We start from the raw sequence: 13070 nt of genomic DNA, 5'->3' as shown, positions 1-13070 counted from the left end.
CTGTGATCTCTTATAGCATTAGCACAAGTCACAGCTTCAGATTTAGTGTCTTGAGGATTGATTCTAGGCTACATTTTACTTCCCTGCTCCATGAGAGGAGCACCCAAGCGAGACTACAATACAGATACTATTCCTACTTGCTAATGAGGCAAAGCTCAGGCATCTCTGCTGAGCCAGTTAATGACAGACCAGAGTGATGGATTGTAAAGGTTAGTACATCTGGAGGCCTGTAAGCTAGCTGTGTAAATGCAAGTGGCAGCAACAGGGATACTGGAATTGACATTCCTCCTACGATGAGAGAAAACACGATACAAAGACAAAACCCTAATCTAGACTTCCTCCTTCGTCTGCAGCATCTGTACCAACCTATGCATTAACTTCAACGTGTATATGACAGAGGGTTGTACCTGGGTGGCACTTGCTGATCTCCTGTAGGAACGTGCGTGTATGGGACCCAAAAGGCAATCGCACCACCAGCTGAGCATCTTCCGAGCTTATCTGGACAGTCACATCAGAACCTACACATGGCGGGAAGAGGAGAGTTGGAATTAATGCTGCTAAGTTTGGAGAAGACACTTACGATTTCTAAACACTACTTTAGGTGCTGCATGCACACAAAAGCCATGCCAGCACTGGACATGCCTCCACAGCCGCAGTACTCAAATTAGTAGAAAACCACGCCAGCTGTGAGGAAAGAAATCAGCTTCATCACCTCTTTCAGTTTCCTGTATTTGGATGAATTTCTTTTATTTTTCAATAGGATTTGTAAATAATCATCATTATTATTCCTCTAGTCCCTTTCAGCCCAACTAATCCCAAAACATTTTTATAAACTTAAACTAACAGAAACATTAGACAAGAAATCCCTACCCACGCCACTGAAATACAGTTGCATTTGAACAGCACTTAACACATTTTGGGGGCTTTTACAATTTAAATAAACAATAACAGTATCCAGCGGATACTCCAGTGAACGCTAGGGAGACCGACTAGAACTCATCTTTTAGCAACAATCCAGAATCATTTAGCCAAATGACTGGTTTGGCAATATACTGGTTAACTAGTAATAGTGTCCAGATTTATAAACTATCCAATAATAGCAAGACAAGACTCCATCACTGCACAGAGTGTGTCCAATTTGGAACAGCTCAGCCCCAGACATTCCATAAGCAACCCTGAGCAAACTCCACAAACCAAAAATCGCGGCATAATGGTTCATACGGAGCTTGTAACCTCAGTATATGGAAATCTTTCTTGTACCTCGTGGGAATCATAGCAACAGAAGAGACTCACCAATGACATGAAGGTCACTGTCAGGTGTAACTGTCAAAAGAGAAAAGCAATTCCATTAGAAAACCTGGCAAGTGGTGCCTGGGCCACGCTGCTACTATCCAGGGATACTACTTCATAAATAGCTCAGACAGACAGACCGACCCTGAGCACTCTTTGGTAAGGGACAGAAAGGGAGGCAGAAGAAATCAGAAAGGATAGGAGGCCATGAGTATTATTTGGTAACTCTAAGCTCTCCTCTTGCCAGATCTGGGGGTGTGGAGGATAATTTGGGACTTGGGTTCCATGGGGTCCAATGCAGCCTGTTTTCCTGAGAATGTTAATTAATTACACTGGCTTCAGCTGTTTAAAAGTTACAGCAAAACAAGGCAAAAGGTGATCCAGTTTCCAAATTTCAGGCAGCAGTACAACAAAATCCAGATTCTGTTCCACACACAGATCCTCTCTTTGCCTACCCCCAAGAAAAGATGGCACCTGATTGAACTCTGAGGAGGAGAAGCTAGAACCTCCTTCCAGGAAGCGAGTGAAGGATGCAGAGGACAGCTCTACCTTCTTCTGCTGAAAATCCTTCTGTGATCGGCACAACTCTTTCCAAGCAGACATCCTCAGCTGTTATAGCCATTCGCCGATGAGTGTACAGGAAGATCCTGCAGGCAAAGCACAGGGGGATAATGCCACCTCCATTCCAGCATCAGCACTGAGCTCCCTGCAAGCCTGGTTCAACACCCTCCTATCCCAGCACCACACTCACCTGCTAGCACAGCCCCTGCAGCTCCTGTCCCTGCGCCGTGCCTGCCAGTGCACCCAGTAGGGTGGGGTTTTTTATTAATTTATACAAGTTGCTGGTGAAAGGTACCAGACTAACAGCCCTGGAGTCTAGGCTCCTCTGATTAAATACAGATCAGGTATAAAACAGGTAGTGGCAGGGCAAACAACCTTCCCTCATTACTTTGCCAAATCCCAACATGGACAGAGCACCTTTGGGGTGGGAGGGGAGTTCATGCACTCTCCATGGGCCATTCAATTCTGGGGCTTCCTGCTGAGACTGCCAGCCAGAGGACCCTGCCTTCCCCCTATGAGTGGCCCATCAGACATTGTCTCAAGCACCTACGCATGCTCTCCATGGGTCCGCACGAGGCCCAGAAGCCGGCTCTCCACACTCTCCTCACCAGCCAGGATACCCTGTACCGCATGCAGCTCATGGTCAAGGAATGGCCAACAGAGACACAAATCCACTAGAGCTGCCAGAAAGGCAGGACGCTGAGCTCTCTCGTCTTTGACTGCAGCAGCCACCGGCTGCTCAGCCTCTGGGTTTCCTGTCTGGAGCCTCCATTCGCATTCAGAATCAGTTAGGAGCCAGGTGTTCTGCCGCCTTAAAATTCCTCCTGCCATTTCAGCTCAACCCTGGATCCTCCCACCACGCTCTGTCCTGGGCCATTGTGTATTGTCACTCGCCTCTCGAGAAAGACTCTCTTCCACCTGCGGTGGTGGGCAGAGTGGTCCAGTTCCACTCTGCCCCAGCCACGCACGGAGTTGTAAAGCATGACTGGTGTTTCGGATGAAAGGTGTCGGGGGAAAGGTTTTTGGATCAATTAGGGACCCTAGAATTTGGCCCAATATTATTAGCACAGCACTCAGGCCAGTGTGCAATGAAAAGGACTGGGATGTACAGGTTGTTTTGGATTCACAGATGGCCTACAGGTAATGATCCTGTCTCCACTGATGCTCAGTAACTCTGAGGGGCAGAAACGGGGGACAAATTCCCTGGTAATTCCATGCCACGTTCACTTCTCTACAAAGAAATGCTGGTGCAAAGGATATGATCAGGCAGGTCTGTCCATCCGCCAGGGTCTCCTGAATAGCAACGGACTGGTCCATCCTTCAGGCCTGGAACGCAAAGGGCTGCTGTCAGCGAATTACGGATGTGAATGGGCCAAGCTGATTTAATGCAGCTCTGCAACAACCGGGCCACAAGGTGGTGCCAAGCAATGAAGATACTGGTGCACTAGACCGTGCAGTCAGTGAGTGGCACACACTGATCTGACCGTGTTGGGGTTGCATCAGCACAGGCAGAGTGACTCAGCCCCAGCCTGTGGCAGGGAAACAGAGGCCCTGTCTGCAATACAGACCAAGCCATGTTACCCGGCAGCGTACCGAATACAGGCCGGTAATCGATGGCTATCTGCAGACTTTGCAATGTAAATCAGATACATACCAGCTGCTGTATTTGTACCAGATCCTTCCCCTGCTGCCTCCTTCCGGCTAAGGGCTCAGATTGGAGATGCAGACGAGATCACGCCACCTCAGATGCTCCGGCAGTCGCTTGAAGCAGCTACAGCGAGACCCACTTTCTGAAACTGTGTCACAAGAATGTTGAAATCATGTCTGCTGCCAGAATCCTCGTAGCTCCGGCCCCCTCTGCAACTGGAGCCCCCTCTTCTCCTGCAGGCCTCCTCCCCACTTCCTCTCCACCCCGCTCCAGCCTGGCTGCTTTCCCACTTCCTCTCTGGCTTGTTCCATCTGCTTTGGCCTCTTCCTCCTTCTTGGTGTCCCAGATCTCTACATCAGGAATCTGGGCATCAAAGCAGGAGCAGCTGACAGGCCATATCTATGGATTTGAATGGGAGAAGCGTTCCAGACCCTCACCTCACAAAGGAACAGGCCGATCTTTGTTCTGTCTCCCAGACACTGGCCAGATCCGTGCTCAGACCCAGGGGGGAATCTGCAGTGATTTCAGATGGATTTTTGTTCCCTTTTGGAGCTAGTTCTCCTGGCACGTCAGCAGGTTTTTCTCACTCAGTGGAGCAAACAGGACATCATGGCAAATGGGTTTTTCAGTTCACAGCCTCTCTCTAAGAACACTGTCCCATCACCTGCTGGCACCTGGGGCACATGCTGTGTCCAGTGTTTCTGTGGCACCAGGTTAGCTGATGCCTGTGCCCCTTGCTTTTCTCAAGTTATTTCCTTATTTTCTCTGTTAATTACCTAGAGCCAAGCCCTTTTCTGCGTATGTTTTCCCAGCCTGACCTCTCCGTGGTGCCTGTCACACACAGGGACAGGTGATCAGCCCTCGGGGCACTGTACGGTACCTGGCTGTAGGCTGCCATTTGACATCAGCAGTCTTCCTTCAACTCCCAGCATTCCTGCTGCCTTCTGCTCCCGTCCTGCACTGAGCCCTCCACATGTAACCCTTTAATTACATAACAAGCAATGTATTATGTCATCTTACAGACCACGTATGAATAAATAAATACGTTGTCCTTCCCAGGGTTATCAGAATGCTTTAGAGTCATTAGATAATCACCATGATTTTTCTCCAGGATTGCATTTCCCCTTGGACAACCAGAGGAGACTCACTTTCACTTCCTGTGTCTCAGGCACTGGCCCAGTGCAGCAATGGTTGGATTTCAGACAATGCAGGGGAAGGGTTAAGACTAAGAGCCATTACTACAAATACATAAATAAACAAACATCACAAAAAGCTTTTTAAAAAAAATAAAACTCAGGTATCGGGCCTAAACTACCAGACAGTTTCCCCTTTAAAAACAAGAGCAAAAAAATTCCCCCCAAAATGTTTTTTTTTTCCCTTCATGGTACTAAATATAAACAAGCCTCCAAACCCCAGGTATTTTCTTATATTTTATTTCCTGCTTTGATTAGAGAGTTTGGAGAAGATTTTCAAAACTGACTAGTGATTTTGGGTGCCAAACCCAAGACTCAAAGAAACCTGTGAATTTGCTGAAAGTGCTGAGTACCCATGCTTGGAGAAACCAGACCTAAAGGGAGCAATATCTCTGCTTAAAGCAAATCTCATTTCTACAGAGCATTCTGAAACAAATCTTAATCAGGGCAAAGGAGTCTCCAGGATTAGCAAAGCCTTGGAAAGATTCATTTCATGGCAAAATTCAGAAGACCATCTCCTTCAGCCTCATCTTACTGAAAACAAATCATTTCCGGTTAAAATACAGCAACATCTTGTGCCACAGCTGGTGTGAGCAAAATGTGAAGCATCTGCTTCATTATGCAAATCAATCATTGCAGAGCCTCTCTGGGAGCAGGTGCCAGAGCGAGGGCTTGTCTACACTTAAAATCCTGCAGTAGCGCAGCTGAACCAATGCAGCAGCACCACTGTAGCACTTCACTGAAGATGCAACCTATGCAGACAGGAGAGCTTCCCCCCATCGGCGCAGGAACTCCACCTCCCCAGAGGCCATTGCTGTGTCAATGGGAGAAGCCCTCCCCTCGACAGAGTGCTGCTCAGGGGTGTGGATTCCCCCCGAGCAATGTAGTTATACTGACATAAGTTGCTAGTGTAGACCAGACCCAAGAAACCAAACCCTCTGCATACTAAAGACAGGAAAGCGTGGCTTCAATTAACAATTGTCACAATGGAGTTCCAGCTGCATCTGTCATGGCCAAGCAGTTATGCAACAAAACATGTGCCTTTGTTCTGAGCATTCTCTTATGAGGCTGGGGCTACACCCTCCCTTCCATGCTCCCATCATGAGTGAAATGGGGGGAGAGGGGTTAATTCGTCAGTGGTTTCTATATGTTCAGCATGTGTGATGCTGCTGACTTAGAGCATTACCCAAATGTGAGACCATCCCCAGTCTGACGGACAGGGATCTGACCAGAGGCAAGTCACTGCTAAGATGGGAGAGAAGAGGGCTGCTGCTGGAGCAGACAGAATGGTTACACCAGCTATGCCTGTGAGACAGCCTTTGTGGAGGGGGAGAGTAGAAAGGAGTTGGCCAAAATACTCCATTTGCTTAATGTTATTGGGGGGGGAATTCTTATTTGAAGAAATTAGGCGCATTGTATAGAGCGTTATAAATGAATGGCTGGGCCCCCAGCAGCACCTGCTAAGCCAGCCCAGGCTGGAGTGGAAGTAGAGGGGTCAGGGATATTAGGAAAAAAACTTGTTTTGCCAGTAGGCTGCTGAAGATGTGTTGTTCCGTCTGCCCTAGAGGGACACTGAATTCCTACAATTCTGCAGCTGTTTTTTCGTTTTCCAGGAGCCTAAGAATGTGACGCCATTTCATGTTTCGTCTCTTCCAGGTTTGGGGAACGATTATGGTGTGAATATCCTTCTTCTAAGCTAATGCCCCAACTCGTTCCATAAATGAACAGCGGGAACATTCCTGGCTGTAGGAGAAAAGCACACCTGCTACTCCAGAGCCCAGGCTCCTGCTAGCTCCTTAGCAGAAGCTCACAACAGTGGGAAGGGAGGAGGCAGACGGCAAGGAAAGCTTAGCCTGGGGATCGCAAACTATAGAAAGTATCTGTAAAATGCCATAGGGGATGTTTGTGTGTGTAATTTATGCCAGCTCAAGTATAAACGTGAGCATCAAGGCCTGCCAGCAGCTGAGGTTTGCACCAAACAATGATGGCAGGATCTGTTCCTCTCAAAGGCAGTTGTTAGCAGTCTGAATTTTTCCATTAGCACTAAGCAGTGCCCTGCTTATGATTTGTCATAAGCCAGCCTTTGAGGTCCGTAACAAATAAACCCCCCACCTTTGGGGTTTGTAAACACATCAGAACAAATCGGCTGTGGGCTAGAGTAGGCAAGATAGGCATTGGAACAAGGAGTCCTGCCCAGAGGAAGGGGCACACTGGAGACTTCAAGGAGTTTGGCTGAAAATAATAACCGAGTCCCCACGCCAGTGAGAGGGAGGTCGCCAGGCACGTCCTAGTTTAGGCTGCAACAGCAATGAAGGGTTCACTGTACAAGTTGTTTCAGCCACATTCATCACCCAAGGGCCTGCCAACCATCCCCCGCCACTCCACAACTGCCTTGAGTCGCTGTCTCCCTGAGCTCCCCAGCACGACAAGCCCTGACGCAGGCTTCAGCTACGGCAGAAGATCGCCTCCAATAATTAAACATGGAGGTTGATAAATATATTTATTTATAACGCCTCTTCAAAGGACAGATTCTGAAAATAGAACAACAGAGTACAACAATCACAACAGAGCTCATGTCAGCACAACTATCAGCAACACAGTTACCAGCAATCTCTGCCTTGTGGTTTCCAGCAAACATAATTCAGTCACTCAATCAGTATCAGCGACATTTGGTGCAACAATAGGTCGCAGCAGATTCTTTTACACACAGACTAATCCCGGATTAAAAGCATGGTTAGAATGAACCGTCCCTTATGATCCCTGCTCCACTTTTATTAGTCACCCTTTAGATAGTAAAGACTCCAGGACTGGCAAACAGGCTCCTAAGACATATGTCCCACTTTTAGAGAAACGCTGTTTCCTTGGGTAAGATTCTAAAGAAGAAATATGGTGTTCCTAATTCAGCCCGCCCAGGTAGGAGACATTCCATCATCATCATCAGTGTGGCTATGAGCTAATTATCGAGGTGAGTGCTCAGAAAAGCTACATTGCAAGCAGGTCACTACCCCAGATGGACTTTGCTTGTGCCTGGATTTATGGCAGAATTTTCTGCCCTTTCAGAGGCTTCCTCCACCCATCATTCTTATACCTGGACACATGGGCGGTGGGTGAACCACAGCCTCGGGGAGGATAGCCCCTGACCTGGCCCACCCCTTCTGCCTGGGGACCTGCCCCTCCCACTCCCCTTCCCACCCCAAAGTCAAGAGCTCTCCCCCCACCCCGCCAGCCCGGGTCGCCCGAGCACCTGCAGCCCCAGAGAACCCAGCGGGCGGCCCCCCCACCAGCACAGGAGCCTGAGCGAGCAGGCAGTGCACGGCCTCTCCTCAGCCCCAGAGCACTGGGTGGGCGGCACGTGACCCCTGCCCCGTCAGTCCCGGAGCACCAGGTGGGCAGTGCATGGCCCCCCTCAGCCCCGGAGACTGGGCGGGTGGTGCACAACCCCCCTCAGCCCCAAAGCACCGGGTGGGCAGCACACAGTCCCAGCGCCAAGGGCCCCCCAGCACTGGGTGGTCCCAAACACCGCAAGTCCCAGCTGCCCTATCCCCAGCCAGCTTCCCAGAAGAGGAGCAGCCTGCCTGAGCTGGGGCCAACTAGCAGCAGGAGGGGGTTTTGGGGCAGAGCCTGGGCGGGGCCATGCGGGGATGTTTGGGGAGGCACAGCATTCCCCAGCCTATTATGCACGCCGCCCATGCGGGACGGGATGTCATTCGTTCCAGGTAATCCAAAGTCACATGGCAGTAGCCCCAGGCAGCGTCACTTTGTTTGCAAGTCACATAGTCCTACAGGTTTTGGGCAGGGAAGAGCGCAGCTTTGCAGCCTGCTTAGTGCGTATGCTGCGTGTCTGCTCTGTTCCCCTTTGGATTTCACAGGGAAAGGCACAATCATGAGGGTTTAAGGTTCATTAAAAACATAAGATTCCAAAAAGGAACTAACCGGGGAAGTTAAAACAAGGCTTAGAGGTCGTGTATGGAACTTGGAAACCGCAACCTATTCCTATTCAGAACTACTAATACGAGCTAACCTAAATCAACCAAAGAATCAGATACACTAATATCAGCCAACATTCAAGTCAGCTGGCCCAGTGACTGTCAGCAGCGGGGCTGCCACTCAGACCAAGGCAAGGTCAGATTTGTGCTCTCTGGCCTATGGGTGGTGACTACGTACAGCTAGGGGAACTGGGGAACTACTGCCTTCAGGGGTCGGTGGGGCCATTGATTAGTCCCTGATGTGGGGCAGCGTTTACCAGGATGCTGGGAGAGTAGTCTAGCCTCAGGAGATGTTAAGACAGGAGGTTCTACAAACTTGGCCTTTAAGAAGATGCCAATGATTTCAGCCGACAGCTCAGGCCAGTTGGTTTACCGGCCAGGGCAGCTCTTGGGTTAGGAATCCAAGGGTGTGTCTACACTTAAGCTGCAGCAGTACCGCTGTAGTGCTTCAGCGCAGATACTGCCTATGCCAACGGGAGGGGTTCTCCCATTGGTTCTCCCCGATAGGCAGCAGCTAGGCTGAGGGAAGAATTGTTCCATCGACCTGGCGATGTCTACGCAGGGGTTAGGTCGGCAGAGCTACATCTCCCAGAGGTGTTTTTCACATCCCTGAGAGACATAGCTATGTCAGTGTAAGTGCCCAGTGTAGACCAGCCCCGAGTCCTGCCTTGCCCCCTCAACAGCGTGTTCCCTTGGTTAGCACAGGCACCTTAGCTGCTCTTCAGAAGCATGAGGGAAAGCTCTCCCTGCTCGGATACTCCCATTCAAGTGTTTTCCTACTTTGGGGGAGGGCTGGGGGTGTGTGTGCAGCAGAGGACTGTGATTTCACTCAATCACCCTCCCTGCTACACAGACAGCTGCTTTACATGCAAACAAGGCGTGAGCGGTGGCAGAGTAATTCACAGAGTCCCATAGTGGCTGGAGTTTGCCCTCTTCACCCCCATGAGACAGGAAGAGGTGCTGGCACTGAATGACTAGCGCTCAGAAGGGAGGGGGTTTCACTGAGGGCTGCCCCACAGCAGCTAGCCAGCTCCTAATCTCTTCTGCAGAGGCAGCATAGCCAGGAGTCAGTCTGGCAAGAAGGAAGCATGTGGCACAATGCCTACCCTCTCCACAGGTCTGGGAGCCCCACATCCATCCCCATGGCCACTAGTTTCCACCCTCCCCTGTATCAAATTGGAGAATCCACATGGGAGAGATTAAGGGTCTGTCGACACTGCAGTAGGACACCTGTGGCTGGCCCACGGCAGCTGACTCAGGCTCGTGGGGCTCAGGGTGCGGGACTGTAAAATTCACAGTGTAGAGACTGGGCTTAGGCAGAAGCCCAGGCTCTAGGACCCTCCCACCTCGCAGGGTTCTGGAGTCATCTGACACGGGCCAGCAGTGGTGTTTTACTGCAGCGTAGACATACCCAGCTGCACTCACTGGGGTCTGTATTTCACAAACACCCATGGGTGCTACCCACTAACTTCCATGGGCGCTAGCCAGGCCTGCACAGAGAGGAGAAGGCCTGCGGGTTCCAGCGATCTCCCTTCCTGTGATGCTGATTCACTAGATGGAATTTTCTAGCCAACCTTAGCTGAATTTAAGAGATACAGAAACCCTAGATCTTGTGCCAGTTTTAGCCAATATTGTGTGTGCCCCTGAATCCTTCCCTAGTCAGTCTACAGAGCTCAGAGGGTCATTGCTTAACCCTGAAGGAAAGTGGAGAGGCTGTAATGCATGACAAGACCCACACCACAGGCCAGGAGTTTCAGGATTGGGGCCAGAGCCACCTGCCCAGCGCCGTTGAAGTGCACGTTGCCATCCAGTTTCAGGCAGCTAGTTTTAGGGGTAGCTTGGCAGCATTCCTGGTAACAGGGGCCAGCTGCTCCTGTGGTACAGGCTGGGCTGGCGGTCTTGCAGACTTTGCTACATCCAGCCACGTAATTTGAGCCAGTCTTCTTCATCTGCAGGGAGGAGACAGACATTAGCAGTCTTGGGCGTTAGCACCCCTCTGGGTTCTTGCATTCATGTTAATGGGACCAACTCAAAACCCCAGGCACATCCTCCTGGTTCAGAGGCAGAGGATGCGCGGAGTCAGCTTTAACAAAAGCTGCTGTGCCCCTATCAATACTCTACTTGAGGCCCTTGTTGGAATCTCCAAGAGGACAAGGGCAAAGAGAACCACAGAGACTCAACTACTCCCTGCCCCAGGTGTTTGTCCCAGGGAAGTTTGCTGTTGATGACTCTGCATTAGCTGCTCTGTGGATGAAGCCTTCCAGAGCTGTCAAGATGGCACAAGATCCACAAACATCTCTATGCTGCAAGTGCTGTCAAGAGCCCAGCATCAGCTGTGAAATGGCAGCACTGACGGAGCAATGTCAGATGGAGCTGAGACCTGGCCTGGAGCCCTTCAGTCCTGCTCCAGTCACAGCTCTAGTTAAGAGGTGCAGCTCAGGGTGGTTAAAGAATTGACAAACAAGTCCAGTACCTCACAGAAGTCGAATCCAACGTTGCATTCAGCAGCAGACTTCTGGCCTTTGAAGCATCCATCTCCATTACAGGAAAAGGTTGTGCACACTTTCCCCTACAAGACAGCCAGGAAAGGCACCGTGAACAACCATCACTCCAGAGAGCAGAGCTACCAGAACAAGGTCTGACGTTTAAGTCACTTTCCTTTTGCCTGGTCATTATCAGACTCTTGTCTGAGGAGCTAAAATTCATACAGGGAAAGCAAGAGGTCCCAGGGACCCCAGGATCAGCAGATTGCCCTCCAAGAGCCAGGTGGCTATTGGGCAGTGACTGGCATTGTACAGGCAGTTCCAGCAAGCCCAAATCTTCATTGACAAGACCATCTTTCAGGGGCTGGCAGTCACATCGTACAACATTCACTGACAATACAAAAAGATCAAAGAAAAATCAACTCCCAACACCGCAATGTTGCAGAAAGCTTCACTAACATTGCACCCTAGCTGGCAAGTGCCAAACCCTCCTCTGCCTCCACCCTCATGGAGGGGGCTCTGCAGGGTCCCACAGAGAGAAGCAATCTCCCAGCCATCATCTGGGAATCTCTTCCAAGAATCAGAGGACTGAGATGAAAGGGTCCTGTTATTGATCCCTCTGGTCAATCTCCCCAGGGGCTGATGCATGACAGTTACACACACACACAGTGTGTGTGTGTGTGTGTGTGTGTGTGTGTGTGCGCGCGCGCTGCCCCTCCCTCAAACATGGTGTGTAAGAGCTTTGGCCCCAGAGACGGATCCCAGGATAGCAGTCTCAGTATCTCCTCCCAGTGCCCCAGGACCTTCCTGCCATTCACCACAGCACTGTGAATAGGGCTCATCCTGCAACTAATATTCCAAGCTACTTGGATTGGCAGCGCATGGAAGAGGAACATTTAGCTGGGCTCATTACCGACCGTATCCTTGCCTGGCTCTGTACGAATCTATTCCCTCTCACAGAGGCTACATATTGACCTTTGAGAGCAGATAGCATGAGGAACATTTCATCCACCAGTAAAAGGCAGCCATTTCTGGGGTGGAACACCACAGTTTAACAGTTCACGGCAACACTACTCAGCTTAGCATTCCCACTGGCAACATGCCTACACAGCTTTGCTGTCTGATCATGCTGGAAGGCAATACTTACATTTCTGGGAGGGGGCTTCGTGGTGGTGGTTGTGGGAGCTGGAGTGGTGGTGGGCGGCAAGTCACCTGAAACAGACACGAAAGGAGACTGGTGAGACAGAGCTATGCCCTTCTGCCGCTCTGCATTTCCATGTAGCCTTGGGACCCGGGGCTAGAATCCAGAACGTGGCCAGAGACGGACGCCCCAGTGGAAGCCGCTAGAGTCGTTTTAAGATGGGGATTTAAATTAGTGCACTTCAATACAGGAGACGGGTATTCAGCAGCCTCATTCCAGAACGTGAACCACATCGGTTACTTCCCACCAATCCCTGCTCTCCCTACCAAAGCTCAGGTGTGTTTGGTGCCTAAGAACTGCCAGGCCAGGCCAGGCGTCCATCTAGCCCAGTATCTAGTCTGACAGCACCTTGGAGACAAGTTCAAAGAACCCCCACAATGGACATCTGTGAAATGTCCCTTGTAGGCAGGTTATTTCTTCCTCCGGTAAGGATTGTTCTCTGCCCCAAGCCCTTCTATTTTTTGCCCCAGGTAATGGAACTGTGGATGTTTTCATCATCCAGAGACGTGTCTAATCCTTTGAGAAAAAGTCTTGTCACATTTTTGGACTCTGACATCTTGTGGCAGCAAGTATCAGGGGGTAGCCGTGTTAGTCTGTATCTACAAAAACAACAAGGAGTCTGGTGGCACCTTAAAGACTAACCGATTTATTTGGGCATAAGCTTTCGTGGGTAAAAACCTCACTTCTTCGGATGAATCGCTTCTTTCG

General features: G+C 50.3%; 1 protein-coding gene and 1 long non-coding RNA gene across 5 annotated transcripts in view; both read right to left on the bottom strand.

The window, feature by feature from the left end:
• The window catches only part of INPP5B (inositol polyphosphate-5-phosphatase B), a 40371-nt gene extending 35933 nt beyond the window's left edge, over nucleotides 1-4438 (bottom strand). Inside the window, exons 1-7 of one of the 4 annotated variants that reach the window (XM_034753932.1) lie at nucleotides 4380-4438; nucleotides 3506-3647; nucleotides 3112-3177; nucleotides 2402-2481; nucleotides 1840-1937; nucleotides 1294-1323; nucleotides 408-518 (exon numbers count right to left, since the gene is read on the bottom strand). In XM_034753932.1, the coding sequence (XP_034609823.1) occupies nucleotides 408-518; nucleotides 1294-1323; nucleotides 1840-1937; nucleotides 2402-2481; nucleotides 3112-3168 (376 nt within the window). In that variant the 5' untranslated portion in view covers nucleotides 3169-3177; nucleotides 3506-3647; nucleotides 4380-4438. Of the gene's footprint in view, nucleotides 1-407; nucleotides 519-1293; nucleotides 1324-1839; nucleotides 1938-2397; nucleotides 3034-3111; nucleotides 3178-3505; nucleotides 3648-4275; nucleotides 4294-4379 lie in introns of those variants that run through there. The other 3 variants (XM_034753931.1, XM_034753933.1, XM_034753930.1) reach the window with 3 other exon arrangements.
• A 3494-nt stretch (nucleotides 4439-7932) lies between these two features.
• On the bottom strand, nucleotides 7933-12374 carry LOC117868246. Its single transcript, XR_004643592.1, has 3 exons — nucleotides 12309-12374; nucleotides 11152-11247; nucleotides 7933-10627 (listed from the first exon to the last, which is right to left on the bottom strand). It is a non-coding gene; the product is annotated as an uncharacterized LOC117868246 (long non-coding RNA).
• Between the last annotated feature and the right edge of the window lie 696 nt (nucleotides 12375-13070).

Source organism: Trachemys scripta, chromosome 20 (genome assembly GCF_013100865.1).
Source record: "Trachemys scripta elegans isolate TJP31775 chromosome 20, CAS_Tse_1.0, whole genome shotgun sequence".
Classification (NCBI taxonomy): domain Eukaryota; kingdom Metazoa; phylum Chordata; order Testudines; family Emydidae; genus Trachemys; species Trachemys scripta.
The sequence above is the reverse complement of the archived record's forward strand: the minus strand, read 5'-3'. Positions and strand labels throughout refer to the sequence as shown.